The 16,253-nt window shown below is 44.4% G+C and overlaps 1 protein-coding gene and 1 pseudogene across 1 annotated transcript in view; both read left to right on the forward strand.

Annotated features, from left to right (window-relative positions):
- Positions 1-16,253, forward strand: part of AFF2 (AF4/FMR2 family member 2) — a 447,631-nt gene that overhangs the window by 219,419 nt on the left and 211,959 nt on the right. The window contains exon 4 of the mRNA XM_015408375.1: positions 8,921-8,965. Within this exon, the coding sequence (XP_015263861.1) occupies positions 8,921-8,965 (45 nt within the window). The remainder of the gene's footprint in view (positions 1-8,920; positions 8,966-16,253) is intronic.
- On the forward strand, positions 10,771-11,306 carry LOC107107992 (annotated as a pseudogene).

Below are 16,253 nucleotides of genomic sequence, written 5' to 3' on the forward strand. Positions count from 1 at the left end.
ACACTATGGAATCAAGGCATTTAAAAATAATAATAATAAAGAAATAGTAGCTAGATGCTATGGTGGCCTTTGACAGTTTCACACCTGAAAAATTTGTGCCATAGAATGACTCTCTGGCCCACCTTCTTTATCCTCTGGATTGGAGCTCTGACTTTTAAAATGGCTGGAGGCTGGAGAAGGAAGCTGCCCTCTTTGGACGCTACTGCTTCAAGTTTCTGTTCCACTTTGTTTATCAATAGGACAACCATGGATTGGTGGAGAGATGGATGCATGATGTCAACCATTTATCTATTTATCATTTATTTATTTTTAGCATTTAGCATTTAGCATTTACATTCTCCTTCAAATCACCTGAGGCAATGCACAAAGGCGTGTAACGTCTTTTTTAAAAATCACAATAAAATCCAAATGTAAAATTGCTATTATTGGGCAAGCAGCATAACTATTGCTATATTACCCTATTGATATAGAGCTGGGGTTTTTCACAATCATCTTCCTAATCATGCCATGGGAGATGTTCCATTGTACAAACCAGGTGCCAAGACTGAGAAAATATTTATTTATTAGTTAGTTTGTTTAGGAAATGTATGTGCCACCACTCCAGAGAACCTTCTTGAGGTGGATTACAAAGTAAAACAAAGCAAAATCATAAAACAGCATAAAAATTGTTAAAATTAACAAGCTATTAAAAAGCCATTCTCTAAAATTAGTAATGCTGGAACTTGAACCAATGTCTAGATACTGGACCATTACCATTAGGGTTGCCAAGTTCAAATTCGGAAATATCTGAGGACTTTGGGGGTGGAGCCAGGAGACTTGTGATGTCACTTCCTGTGATGTCACTTCCAGGTCAAATGGAAAATGATGTCACTTCCCCTTCCAATGATGTAACTTCCAGTACACTGCACCAAAACCCCACCTCTTCCTGTGATGTCACTTTTCAGGCTCTTCCCCAAACCCGTCTATCTCTCTGAAGTAACCTTCTTTCAAAAATTAAAATTTAAATTCAATGTCATATATCAATTCACACCTCCACCTTTCTCCTATTTTACAGTACGTCTATGCTTTTAGGCCTCATTCCAGCACCAAGAATACAGAGCATCACTTGCCCCAGACTGAGTTAAGAACATAAGAGAAGCCAGTGTTGGATCAGGCCAATGGCCCATCCAGTCCAACACTCTGTCACACAGTGGCCAAAAATATCAGGTGCCATCAGGAGGTCCAGCAGTGGGGCCAGGACACTAGAAGCCCTTCCACTGCTGCCTCCCCCCAGCACCAAGAATACGGGGCATCACTTGCCCCAGACTGAGGGCTCCTATCTATACCTTGTGGCTAATAGCCACTGATGGACCTCAGCTCCAAAAGAATATGGACTGAGAAAGACAGAGAGACAGAGCAAGAGAGACACAGAGAAAAAGAGAGATAAAGAAATAGAAAAAAGACAAAGTAAGAAAAAGACAGAGAGAAAGAAAGAGAAAGGAAGGAAGAAAGAGGTAGAAAACAGATGGGGAGAGAGGAGTAAAAGAAAGAAAAATGAAAGGAAGGAAAGAAGATAGACAGACAGAAAGACAATAGGAAGGAAAGTAGACAGACAGGCAGCCAGAAGCATCCCTTCCTTCCCTCTTGCTTTTTTTTTGGGGGGGGGGAGCAAAAGGGCGAGGAGCTGCTGGAAAAGTTTAGAAAGGAAAGCAGCATGTTTTTACAATGCCTTTCTTTCCTTCCCTAATCTCTTGGAAGGAAAGAAAGGGATTTAAACATCCCCCCCCACCGCTGCTTCCCTGGGCACCTTGTCTGCAATAGCAGAGAGGCTCAGGGAAGCAATGGGGCATGCAGGAATAGCTGGCTGTGCAGCACAACCCAGCAGCCCAAAACCTTACGGTCCCTGGTACTTATCGTCACACTAGGCTGGGGGGGCTTCACGAATCGCTGCAGTGAAGCCAGGTGGTGAAGCTCAGAGAGAGACCGCCGGCCACGCCACGAGGACAAAAACTAAAGCACCAGATGTCCACGCCCACCACGAGACCTCGCACTGGCGCACGCTGGAGGGAACTGGAAACTGACGCTCTAGCCCTTGTCGCTATGGTATTCAGAGCCATAGTTTTGGAAGACTTAAATCCTAGAGAGTCACTTTCCAGCCACCATTTTTCCCCCCGGGTGCCCAATTTTTAAAAAGCGAGGAAGGGGTATTTAAAGCGGGGGTTCCCCCGCCCTCAGTGGGGGCTTGGCAAGCCTAATTGCCATTGTTATTTGTTATCTGTATGGCAGTTTTTTTAAATGATATTTTGAACTATGTATGCTTGAGTGTGAACAACTCCAGAGATTTACTTCCCTTCTAATTACTCCCTTTCATTATAATTTGGCTGGAAGGACAAAAGCACTAATGAGGGTCAAAATAGAACCACCCCCTCAAAAAAAGAAAAAAAGGATATGCTGTGTATCTAACCAAGAAATTGTGTTTATTAAACATATTTGAAAATCTTTTTTAAAAGACATGGCATTACTTTTAACTTAATTAGTTGCCTCAGAAGATTTGATTGACAGGCACTTATATCACACTTGGTTAAAAAATGATCCATAGCAAGAATCAGTAGCTCCTGGGATTAGAAACTGAAGGCCTTTTCTGCTTTCTTCTACAGCAGATATTTGCAGAGTGAAATCCAGGGACCATGGCTTTCATTAATCCAAAACACAGCAAGTCAGTATGTTGTAGTGATTAGAGTATTGTTGGACTAGGAAGAGGGAGATCCTAGTTCAAATTTTCACTCAGGCATGAAGCTCACAGGTGACTTCGGGCCAACCACTCTATCTCAGCTGGAGGTACCACAAAGTAGGGTTGGCAAGTCCCCCCAACCAGTAGTGGGGGATGGAGGGTTAAGTTGCCTGATCTAGGTTAGGAAACTCCTAGAGATTTGGGAATGGAATCTGGGGAGGACAGGGACCTCAGTGGGGTACAGTACCATAGAGTCCACCCTCCAAAGCATCTGTTTTCTCCAGGGGAACTGATCTCTGTAGTCTGGAGATGAGCTGTAATTCTGGGGGATCCCCAGGTCCCACCTAGAGGCTGGCATCCCTACACACAGGATTCTTATGAGGATAAAATGGAGGAGGGCAGAACAATATGTCCTACTCTGAACCCCATGAAGGATGGGTGGGATAAAAGCAAATTAGTTGTGATCTCTGGATCCTGGCAACCCTACCCCACAGAAATGTACTCCTTGAATAATGGGCTAATGATAAGCATAGTGTCTTATGAACATCTGAAGCTGTCATGCATCATCCGGGCATTGGTAAATGTAAACCAGAACTTGACGGGCAGAAGCAGCCTGCCAAGATCTCCTTTTGAGCTGTCTTTAACTGAAATGCCAGGTACCTTCTGCCAAGTAAGCAGTCCCACATGCCAGCTTCATTCCTCAGAAAGCCTGTCCTTGTGGTACAGCAACAACTAGGTCATGGGTTTTCCCTAGGGGGAGTCCAGTTCTCTGGAATGGCCTACCACGAAGGGCAACAGAGGGCAACTTCACAGGGCGTATTTAGGAAGGTGTGCAGGACCTATGCTATTTCAGATGGCATTTGGGAGTGGGCAAAGTGTTTCAGCAGATTTAGCTGTGTGTTTTCAATTTGTTCATTGTTTTCATTTTATTAATGGACTCTGATTTTTTACATCCTTGCAACTTGTTCCGCTGTGAGCTGCTTTGAGAAAATAAGGCAGGATATAAGTATTTTGAATAAATAAAATCATGTTAGTGGCTGTCCCTGTTCTTCATTTAAAGTGACATAATCATCATGCGTGGTAACGCCACTGTTCCCTTTCTACCCTGGGAGAAAAGCATTGCTCTATGTGGGAGGTGTAGAAGAGGGTGGATGGGGACGCCTTTAAAAATTATACATAGGGCCAACCTTATGCTCCTGTCTTTTCAGAAAGCAGGAAGTTACCAAGACTCATAACCAAGAAGGAGAGGATAAGCGCTCCGTTGTGCCTGGAGTGAAGATGAGTCCATTGTAGGGAAAAGGGAAACATAGACACACCGTACTGGGGAGAATCAGGGCACAGCTTTATTGATTATAGTTGTGTCTTCGGGTCTTGGTGTGCATCGGCTGGGGAAAATGGGTGCAGCTGACAGCCTGACTGCTGACAGCGAACCCACCCAACAGCCTGCCCTTGGGGAAACCCTTTGGAACCCTGGGTAAAATGCCTTCCCGGCCACCGTTAACCAGTGTTAACCCTCTCGGACGTAGCAAGGATGAATAGCAACAACAGAAGTAAAATGTAAAAAAAAAAAAAAAGGTTGGGAAGGGTACATTTTGCTGACAGAGGGCTCTGAGTGCCCAGCTCACCTATAGCTCCTTTCTGTTAAACATGAGCTGTGGATCAGATTGGAGTCTGTAGCCTTATGGACTGCTGGCCTCACCCCACCCCCACCCCCGTCAGCCCTGCTGCTGGCCGAGGGAGGTGGGTAGGGCTGTGGAAAGCTGGCTGAGAGCCATTGCTGAACACAATTGCCCAGACCCCCCCCCCCCCCCCCGCGCTCCACACCCCCATCCAGTAGGGTTGCTGACTTTTGGTTGGGAATTTCCTGGAGATTTGGGAATGCAGCCTGAGAAGGGTGGAGTTGGGGGGGGGGGCAGGACTTCATCAACATATAATTCCATAGAGTCTGCCAACCAAAGAAGCTATTTTATGTAGGGGAATTGATCTCTGAAGTCTGGAGATAATTTCTAATTCCAGGAGATCTCTAGCCCCCACCTGGAGGTTGGCAAGCTCACCTCCCAGCCACCGTTAAATGAGATAACAAAGTTGTCCTTGTCCAATGATCACATCTTAACTATTTTACTATTCCCCTCATTGTAAAACAAATATTCTGAAACTCTTTACTAAGCTGGATGACACAATGTGATTGATGACACCCCAGAAATTAGAGGTTATCTTTTCATTTATTTGAAATGCAAACCGAATAGAAAATCTATAGCTTATTGCCATGTCTTTTAAAGTAAAACCAAGCACCTCCATTGGCCTCCTATTTACATTACTTTGAGGGGGGGGGAACTCTACGTAAAAGCTATCAAGAAACATTTCACAGCAGGCAAATTAATTGGTTTTTACTGTATTTGAATGGAGTGATTGTCAAATAAAACATGCCATGACAGTTAATAGTGTCATTTAGAGGCATAAAATTATTGGCTTATTTGTTATTGGATAAAAACAAAGGCAAACACTTTGTATTAGGAAGTTTTAATGTGTTTAAAATCCTCATTAGGGATTTATGGACATTCTTGCTTCACAGAGCGCCTCATTAATTTGAGGCTAAACAGTTACTTCTGTGTTACTATTCCACTGGTGTGTGTTTGTGTGTGTGTGTGCAAGTGTGTGTACTAGGTTGTTGTTATTTTTAAAACCCTTTCCACTTTTCCTTAATTAGATCTTTCGTTAGTGCTTGAGTTGTACACTGCTTGAAATGTAGAATTTAATTAATGTAATTTATAAATCAAATAGAAGTAAGTTATTTTAGGGTCCCTTTTTTTCTTTGCATTTTAGTGAGCAGTTTATGAAGCCTGATGTTTAAGCACATGCAGATCTGACAGATTTCTGAATCTCAGGGAAGGCCACAGACCTTGATGGTGAATACTTTTAGCAATGTCTCTTGGCACAGATAGATCAAAGTGGCTTAATTAGAATTGTAACCAAGGGGGAGGCAATTAAAAATCTAGTTGAAATCTAGACTTCTTTGGCTTTTTAAGTTCTAGATTGTTGCAAAAGCACTATTTCATCTTATTTTACAGCCCCAAATAATGACAATTAATACAGTCTCCCTGCTAAGGTTACCAGGTCCTCCCTGCCACCAGTGAGGGATGGGGGGTTGGAAAACGTCTGGATATTTGAGGATGGAGCCTGGGGAGGACAAGGATCTCAGTGGGGTACAATGCCATAGAGGCCTCCCTCCAAAGCAGCCATTTTTCTACAGTGGACTTAGAAGATCTGTTTAGAATTGCACAATGTGTTCCTGACGTGACTCAATATGGTATCACTTGTAGGGATGCCCACAAACCAAACCACGAAGCAAAATTCTGGATTGGCTTTCAAGGTTGGGACTGGGAGGCACCATTTCGTGATGTTTTCTTCCCCAGCTACGATTGATGCATTGGATATTTAGATATGAGTATTTAGGGGGATTGCCCAATCGGTCTGCATAACCGTTGTATCAACTGGGTTATGTATTTTATATTATTATGTGCTTCCTGTGTATAACTCTGCCATGCGGTAAATAATAAATAAATAATGGTGGTTTGTTCTTACCTAGAAGATAGGTTTCCGAGTATGGTGATGTATGACTGCTCCTTAGCTCCTTAGCCTCAAGCTAACCATAGCTGTTCCTGGGCAGGAAAGATATTGCCACTGTGGTACATGCCCTGGTAACATCTAGATTAGATTATCACAATGCACGCTATGCAGGACTGCTCTTGAAGGCTGTCCCGAAGCTACAGTTGGTACAGAATGCTGACGGCTGAATGCTGATAGAGGTTCCTAAAGTTATACATGAGGTAGAGAAAGTTGAGAAAGGAAGTTTTTCTTCCTCTCCCATAAAAGTAGAACTCAGGGGTACCCAATGAATTTGATGGGCTATATGTACAGGTCAGACAAAATTGTGGGGTTCAGTGTCAGTGCAGGCCATGAGCACAGATAGCCTTAAAAGGGGCTTAGACAGATTCATGGAGAAGTTGTCCTTCAGTGGCTACAAGCTATGGTGAGTAAAGGGAACCTCCACATTCAGAGGCGGTAAACCTCTGAAACCCAATGCTAGGAAGGCAATGTCAGGGGAAGGCCTCGGTCTCTGCCCTGATTGTTGGTCATCCAGGATAACTAGTTGGCTGCTGTGAGAAATAGGAGGCTGGAATAGATGGACCACTGGTCTGATTCGTCAGGGCTCTTCTTAAGTACTTTTGTTCTTATGTTTTGAAGTGTCACCTCAGTTGGCTCGTTTAAATTTTCATGGATTAACAAAGAGAAACAAGCAATGGCCATTTAAAAGTAGGGAATGATCATTATCACAGTTGAATAAGGCATATTTCTCTGTTTGAATGTCACAAAGAATTAAGATTTCCAGATAGTCCAAGATACCATGAACGCAGGACATAACAGATACCTCTGGCATTCAATGGCGTGCCATGCTTGTGTGGTCCCAAAGGCATCTGACTCGCTGCATTTGAAAACAAAACATTGAATTTGATGAACTTGGTTTGATCTGCCAAGACAGCTCTTATGCGCTTAAAGAAAACTCTGCATAAGTTTTTCATGTAATATGAAATGCATCAGAGACTACAGAAACTGTAGATTGCCCATATGTTAAATCTGGCTAGCAAGTGGTGCAAGAAAGTAATTGACAAATTGGAATGGGCTCAGAGAAAGACAACAAAAATGTTTTGTGGGTTTGGAAACCAAGTCCTATGAGGAAGTGTTGAAGGAACTGGGTGTATTTAGCCTGATGCAGAAAAGACTGAGGAGTGGCATGATCGTGCTCATCAAATACTTGGTGGGATGTCACTTGGAAGAGAGCAAAGCCTTGTTTGCTGCTGCTGCAGACACCAAGACTAGTTCTGATGAGATTCAGTCATGAGATGGTAGGTTTCAGCTGAAAATTGAGAGGCATTTCTTAAGAATTAGAGTAGTTCAGCAATGGAACCAGTACCCAGTGTGGTGGTGAGGTCTTCTTGCTTGTTGTCTTTGAGCAGAAATTGGACATCTAACTGTGAGGAATGCTTTTCCTTTGGTTTTCCTGCATAAAGCAGAGAGTTGGAATAGATGTAGTGCCCCTTCCATTTCTATGGCTTTATGTTACTAAGTGAGCAATAACTGTCCTGCCTTTGTTGTGCATTATAAGCAACTACACTTTCTGTCTTTGCACCTTCTTTTCATTATGTCATTCTTCCAAGTCCATTATTTGAACAGTGTCATGTAGTGGTTAGGGTACAGACTTGGAACTGGGTTGATGTAGGTTCAAATCCCCACTCAGTGATGAACCTCATGGTGACTACAAGCCAGTCACTGTATCTTGGCCTTATTGTGAAGAGAATATAGAGGGGGGTTACCACATGTGCTTCTCTGAGCTCCTGGGTGGAAGGGAGGGATCAAAATAGAGTAGATTAGTAGATCTTCCCACACTGCTACGGTATGTGCTATCCTTACTCATCAGATAACCCACATGATTGGCACAAACCCACATGGTTCCCAATCTCGAAATATTATTGGAACTGCAAGGGAAAAAGCAGCTCTAGTGAAGGGATCCTTATGGCAGGTTTGGTGACCACAGGATGGTTCTACAGGCAACTGAGCAGATGAATGCAGATAATCATAATCATATAGATGGAGAAGCAGACCTGTCTGTTTCTGAGCAACAAGGCTTAAAATGAGGAGCCAGGCCCAAATCAGCATCTTTGGAGAGCCAGATGAGATCTTATTGGGTCACCTGATCCTTGCTGTCTTGGAAGCTGTAGTACCACCCCTTTGGCTGTGTGTCACAGTAGCACTGCTAGCATAAGTACTTGCAGGCTGCCACAGTAGTCAAGATGCTTCAACCCTCTTGCCAGAATCTCTAATTTAAGCCTCGATGCTTTACAGCACCAAGACCTACCCTAATACTGACCCAGCCAGAGGTAGAGGGGGCCTTTTTTACAAAGGAAGGTGTGAAGTTACAGATAAATATGAAAGGTATCATATTTGATAGTGAATGGTTTCATTATGTTCATATATTGGTGGCTTATGAGATTCACTGTCTCCATGAATATATTGAAAAGTGTGAAAATGGTTTATATGTTGGGCATTGCATGTGTCCAGTTGCTAAATATGACCTAGTAAACTAAGTGACTTTCACTGTAATTAATGCAACGTTTGTTTACTTTCTGACGGAATTATCTTTCCCCCCTCTAGGTTAACCTTCCCAATGATTCCAACTGTGTGGAGGAGATATTACGGGTAAGTTGAAATGTTTCCTTTTGATGACATTTGAGAACTTGGTACACAGGATTAGAGTGGCAGAGAAAGATCTGGGTTCAAATACTGGATTAGGTACTCTCAGCCCCAAAAATGAAATGGGCCAGGGAATAATATATGCCTTTCCCTAAATTCCATAGGCAAAGGGTGGTATTAAAACACAATAGACAAAGTACAGTTTATTAATGGTATTACTTTGTGGAACATGGCCATTGAGTTCAGAATTATGCAACAAAGTAGGAATATAAAGTCATTTACCTAATTAAAAAGGCAGCAGGTAAGAAAATCCCTGGTGAGCACATGGATTTGAAAGTGTGTTCAGTCACGCTCTTCATAATCTGGAGAGGCACTTCCCTTTGCCTGGCTATCTCAGTGAGTCAGCATATATTTTGGAACTATAAATCAGAGGAGCACCGCTACAGATCTCTTTGCTGGATCCTGGCAGCAGGATCTTTCCCTTTGTCTTGGAAAGCCATCATGTCCTCCGTCATGTGAGACTTTCTTGTATGTAGGTTCTCCTTTACAAACCCATCCCCTCCACACAGACGTCTCCTATAATTCTGCTACATGCATTGCATCAGTTTGGTTGGGAACTTAGGCTCTAGCCTAAGACACTCTAGAGTGTCCAGACCCGCTTGAGACATACAGCTGCCCAGTTAATACTCACAAATTTGATCCTGTGTGGACAGAGGCCTTCACAGAGAAGCTTCTGAATTAGGGTTCCTGATGATGTCACTTCCAAGTGGGGGCTACAGTTCTTGGGGGTTCACTGAGCAGATGCATCCATCAGACCACACATAAAATCTGTTGTTCACTGCTGGAAGCTGCTGATGTACACCAAGACTGGCACTTTGACTTCCTGTGCATGGCTTAAGGATACACAGATAAATGAAGCCTTCATGTTCAGAGGCAGTATATCTCTGAATACTGGTTTATTGGGGGTAATAGTAAGAGAAGGCTTTGGTCTCTCTGATTTTGGACCTTCTGGGGGTATTTAATTAACAACTATGGGAACAGGTTGCTGGATTAGAGGGACCATTAGTCTGATGTTCTTCTTTCTTGAGATATTTATACCCCACTGTTCTCCCTAATGGGGGCCCAGAGTGACTTAATAACATAGTTCTTCCTTCCTTCGTTTTATCCTCACAACAGTAATTCTACGTGGTTGGTTAGGCTGAGAATGAGTGGTTGGCTCGAGGTCACCCGAGTGAGGATTCAAACCTGCGTCCCCCAGATCCTAGTGAAACTCATTACGCCATACTGACTCTCTGACCTGGCAGGACTCCCCTGAGCTCCTGCTTCTTTTTGTGCTGCCATCTGCGGAGTAAGTCCTGGGACATCACATCCCTGTGGGAGCAGCCTCCATTGGGGGGTGGGGAGCCAGCCCTGAGAAACTCCGGAGGCATTCACTCCAGGAACAGCCTGATTCTCCTTAGGAACCTGCCTTCCATACTTTTGAACAAATAGCTGGACAGGTGTGATATTAATTAAAAGCTTCATCGTCTCGAGCAAAACAAAACCTGTGCATAATTAGAATAAAATGATTGGAGTTAAATGAACAAAAAGTCTGTAATTTATTCTCTCCTCTCTCCTTCTGATGGCTAGCTTCAGTCTAATGACCTTGGAGAATATGTAAATTGATCAGCAGGTGAATATGCCCTTGACTGAGTAAATTATGTGCAGTGTTGCCTTTCTTGTGCTGTTTAGGGAGGTAAAAAGCCCTACTAATAGACTTAATAAGTGTCAGCCGCAAGTTTTGAACTGAACCTCCCAGCTAAACCGGAGCCATGGATTCCCAGATCTGCCAGAAATACCACCGCAACTGCGAAGCAGCTGTCAACTGCATGGTCAACATGGAGCTGTATGCCAGCTACATCTATCTCTCCATGTCTTCCTACTTTGACCATAATGATGTTGCCCTGTGACACATTGCTAAGTTCTTCCAGTCGCAGTCTCATGAAGAGCGGAAAAACGCTGACAAGCTGCTTCAGTTCCAGAGCCAGTGGGGTGGCTGCATCCTCCTGCAAGATATCAAGAAGCCAGAATGTGATGCCTGGGGCACAACTCTTGTTTCAATCGAGGCAGCCCTTCACCTGGAAAGGAGTGTGACTCAGGCCCTTCTGGAGCTTCACCGCCTGGCAAGAGACCAGGGAGACCCCCATCTCTGTGACTTCCTGGAGACTCACTACATCAACGAATGAGTCAAAACTATCAAGGTCCTGGGTGACTATATCACGAACCTCTGACAGCTGGGGAAATCCGGGAGGGGTGGCTTAGAGAGTATCTCTTTAACAAGCACAACCTAGGAGAGAGCAGCAGCTGAGTGTGGCATGCCCCCCCCCTTATTCCTGGGAGCACCGCCTCTGTGAACCCACAGATCATACCCACCACTATCACAATCACCGTGCCCCAGTCAAGGGGGTTGCACCTGCCAGCTCTCGATTGGCATGCTTCCAATAAACAAGGGTTCAACAGATTTTTTTTTTTTAAGTGCCAGCCGCGCCTGAGGAGACTAGTTCACCAAGCAAAAATTAGCTTCCTAATAGGTTTATCCCATTGTCCCCCTCCCTTCAGGCCACCCTGTTAATTTTGTGACATATGCCACCCTTTTGTGACATGCATACATATATATGTATATTTTTCAAAAGATGCAGAAGAACTGTGCCAGACCAGAAGGGCAGTGACTGCATTTGGATTATCGGCACAGTGTCTAGCGTGGGCACAGATGTGTTCAGAAGCCCACAAGCATTTTCCTGTGGATCTGGAAGCTTTTCAGCGAGAGGACGAGGATATGATCTGAATTTCAAATGCTTTGATGTACGTCATTGGCTGAGTGAATAGCAAAGCTCTGCCTGGTTGAGTAAATCATGGGAATCTGTCAAATGTGGGAACACCTTGGGAAGGATGTGATGTCAGACATCAGTCACTTAGCAACCTAGCAGTTTGCTTGCTCAAGAATGAGTAAGAATAGCCACTTTTCAACAGCTGAGTAAATAAATATTAAGCCGTGTGTGTCTCTTATGTGCTGTTGGAACTGAAACGACTTTGGAGTCACTGCCCTTTCAGAAGATTCCTCAGGGCTGGGGTGTGTGCCTTTCAGCTCCAGGGTGTCTCTGCCCACCCAGACAGCCCATGGACTCCCCTGGACCTGTAGGATGCCAAAGGGTTAAGCAAAGTTCACAGGTCAGCACACATCATATGGATGGGCTACTTCTGCATTCTGTATGCCAGGGCTCCAGATCAGGTTGAGCGGCAGCCTGCAGTTGCCTGTCCACTCAGCACTGTGCAATAAAAATCTACTTTTCAGCAGATGTCATCAGACCAAGTTCATGCTGAGTTAGGAGGCAAAGTCTTGGGAGCAAAACAAGGCCAAATGAGGCAGGGCTGAAGCCAAGGTGAATCAAGGCAGGACTGTAGCAAGGGCCAGGAATGACAGGAGCAGGAGAGTTTTTCTGATTGATTCAAACCAAGAAAGCCTAACTTAGGAAGCTTTCATAGGGAGTCATGCTTTACCACATGATTGTTGTTGTTGTTTAGTTGCACAGTCGAGTCCAACTCTTCATGACCTCATGGACCACATCACACCAGGCCCTCCTGTCTTCTGTCATCTTCTGGAGTTTGCTCAACTTCATGTTCATTGCATCAATAACACTGTCTACCCCATCTCATCCTTTGCTGTCCCCATATGATTAGTACTGGTCTATCGCAAGAAGAAGAAGAAGAAGAAGAAGAAGAAGAAGAAGAAGAAGAAGAAGAAGAAGAAGAAGAAGAAGAAGAAGAAGAAGAAGAAGGAGGAGGAGGAGCTCCCCACAACAGACACCCTGCGAGGTACACAGGGCTGAGAGAGCTCTTTCCAGAACTGTTCTTGAGAGAACAGCTCTGACAGAACTATGGCTTGCCCAAGGTCACCCAGCAGCTGCAAGTGGTGGAGTGGGGAATCAAACCCAGTTCTCCCAGATTAGAGGCCACGCACTTAACCACTACACCGAACTGGCTCTCAGGAGGCCAAGGCCTTCTGAGATCTACCACAAGCTCCCAGGCAAACATTTCTTCACAGCTCCTCCTCACACCATTTCAAACTCTCCCTCCTGTCCCCCTTTCCCCCCTTTCTCTGCTTTTCAGTGCATGTCCCTGGGGCTGTTGTGCATGACAGCAAGATGCAGTGGATGGATGCATTGACAGGGCAGCACTTACCCTTTTCCCTCCTTCTTATAAAGGGAATGTTGAATTTCTAGGTGCCCCACAATGGTCCCTTACCCTGCTTTGTGTGCCCCAAGAGCATCTAGGGACCCTGACAGGTTGTTCCCCCGGATCCTGTCCCTCTTGGCAGCCATGCAAGAAGCTATTTTCTTGGTCCAGCTTGTCACCACTTGCTTTAGCCAAAGCTTGCCAGTGATGTGCTGTCAGGCTGGATGTCCCTGAAGACTGCTATTGACTCAAGTCCTGACCATAGGTGGCTCTTTTGGGTTCTTCCATTGTCCAGGAGGGCCAGGCCTCTCTGATGCTTGTATCTTGTTCCATTAGAAGCTGTTAAGAGTTGTCATGTTCATGCTGATGTATATTCAGATTATTACCTAAATCACCTTGGGAACTTTTCAAGCTGAAAGTGCACAAAATAAATGAATAAATATTCCTTGTTTTTGCTGTTCGTGCAAGGTGGAGGGGGGGAGATAAATGGTAGGCGTAGCCCATCTGTGTGATGTCTGTCGACCCGTGAACCGTTGCTTAATAGATAAGATGTGAGAAGAACTCATTAAGCCTTGAATGAGACCTGAGACATGGATACAGAGCAGTGAGAAAAAGAAACAGCCATACACAAGTCACGGAGGGCACACATGAGCAATTACCAGTCTCCTTCATCAGTGAGCTGACTGAATGCTTATCTTGCTCTGCCCTCTATCTATATACCCTCTCCAGCTCTGTGTCTAATTGGGAGTGGTCCTTAGAATGGATCAGACGTCTCTTTGATGGGTCATTTATTTTTTTCTGTCTTGCTCTCTTTGTGACATATTCCCACTCCCAACTTTTTGGTGCATGGAACTTTAAATATAAATATATCTCTTATGGATGGACACTCCATGCATCTGAGGGAGTGACTCAGAAATGCTTATGCTGAGATAAATGCTGTTGGTCCATACAGTGCCACTGGACTTCTATTTGATTTCCATCTCTGTTTTTGTTATAGTAGCTTCAGAATTTTTTTTTGTCAAAAGCAGAGTAGTTTTAAAACTTATTCAGCCATTCAGTAGGAGGATTAAAAAAAAACGCCAAAGTTTGGGGAGAACTGGTATGAATCATATCCCTTTGTATTAAAAAGTAACGTTTTGAAAGATAAACTGTGAACTAAAATGCCATATTTTACATTGTAATCTCCTTGGGGCAGAGGGATGTCTTCTTTTTAGTTAGTTTGTAAAGTGTACAACCACATGCTTTGAACTGCTGAAAGTCCCAATTTATTTACTAATGACTCTTGTCATAATGTGTGAGGTGTGTCTGTTTGTGGAGAGAGCATATCCATACAACAAGGACCTTTCCAGGGTGATACTCTGCACATGGAAGCCCTTGTCTGTGGAATACTTGGCGCTGAGGGCAAGGTCATCCCATACAAAGGTTGAAGGGATGGGCTCCCATGTGTAATGCTTTTCCTTTTGCCCCTTAGCCATTTGTTTATGGGGAAGAAACTAAAGGGACATCTTTGAGGGACATTGTTCAAAAATGCTGTTGGGGTGGGGTTAAACCTGTGTCTTGCCACAAGGGATCTCTCAGCTTTTGCAAAATCGCACTTGCTTCCACCTGCACAGCCCCATCTTGTGGAGATCCAGTTTCCTGACCTAGCCACCCAAGCAACTCCATGGAGTGGCACAATGAGAAGGACATCAGCACAAGCAAGGGCTCAGCTCACTCCCAGCCACAGGGAATACAGTAGCAAAGGGCATCTCCTCCTGGTCCCACACTACCTCCAGCTAGCTCCAGGTGTGATCCCAAGGGCTTGGCTCAGACTGTGGCACATGGTTGCGTGGGAGGAATCAAAGGGCTGATCTTCTTTGGGTGACAGTCCTTGAACAAGCTCTGATCCCACATTCTCTCTTTGGCCACATAGACATAGTGAAAGAGAACTTGGTTATCCTGACTGCAATGGAAATCATCCAAAGCCAGCAACAGTGGCTATTAATGACCACACCACCATTATGCCCCTGTGAAACTGCCTTATGACAGTATGAAGCCGCTGTTCCATCCAGTTCAACATTGTCTGCTCTGTCTTGCTGCTGCTCTCCAGAGCCTGAGGCAGACAGCAGTCTTCCAGACACCTCGTACCTGAGCTCCTTAGATTGGAGGTTGAACTGGGGACATTGATCTACCATGGAACCATGGGTTCTTCTCATTTTGCAGCTGTACACAAGCGGAATAGGAAGCAACAAGGCAGGTCCTTGTCTTGAGCTGCTTGTGATCTAGAATTTGTTTCAGAGAGGCAATGTAAAGAGGAGAGAAAGGTGAAGGTGATGGGCCAAAACAGGAAGGTGGAAAGTAACAAGGGGAAAATATCGCTTCAGCTCAATTACAGATGCTAAACAGCTAAAGCTTCATTTTGGTGTAGAACAAACAGCTGAATCACACATTATGGACTTTGCAGGTTGTATCTGTTTTCCTCACCCTGTCTTTTTGTTGCATGTGACTTGTACATTTACCTCAGTTCCCACATGTGTGTTAGCCAGGTATGATTGGGATAATGGGACCCGGAGGATGACTGAAGCCCCTTCTCCTTGTCTGTGGTAATCCCAATCTGAATTGGGCAGCACACACACACAGAGGAATTAAAGGGAACCCACAAATCACATGTGACATAAAGGCAGGATGGGGAACCTAGATGCAACTTGTACACTCTGTGATATGTAAATTGGCTGTGAGTTAGATCAAAGACTCAATGGGAATGGGGAGCTTGGAGAAGAGATGTGGAAGAAGTGGCATTATATGATAGTCCTGATTCTTTTACTTCATTTACATCCTGCCTTTCACTCCAGTGGGAAACTAAAACAGCTTACATTGGTCTCATCTCCTCGATTTTATCTCCACAACAACCCTTTTAGGTAGGTTAGATTGAGAATGTGTGACTGGCCCAAAGTCACCCAGCAAGCTTCCCAGTGATCATTTGAACCCAGGTCTCCCAGTCTGACACTCTAACCACCATGTCACATGGCTCTGGGAAGGAGAATCCAAACCATAGGAAACATTTTTTAACCCTCTCCTTCACTCCACGAAAGAATGCTCTGTT

This window comes from Gekko japonicus, unplaced genomic scaffold (assembly GCF_001447785.1).
Source record: "Gekko japonicus isolate JY-2015 unplaced genomic scaffold, Gekko_japonicus_V1.1 scaffold624, whole genome shotgun sequence".
Lineage (NCBI taxonomy): Eukaryota > Metazoa > Chordata > Lepidosauria > Squamata > Gekkonidae > Gekko > Gekko japonicus.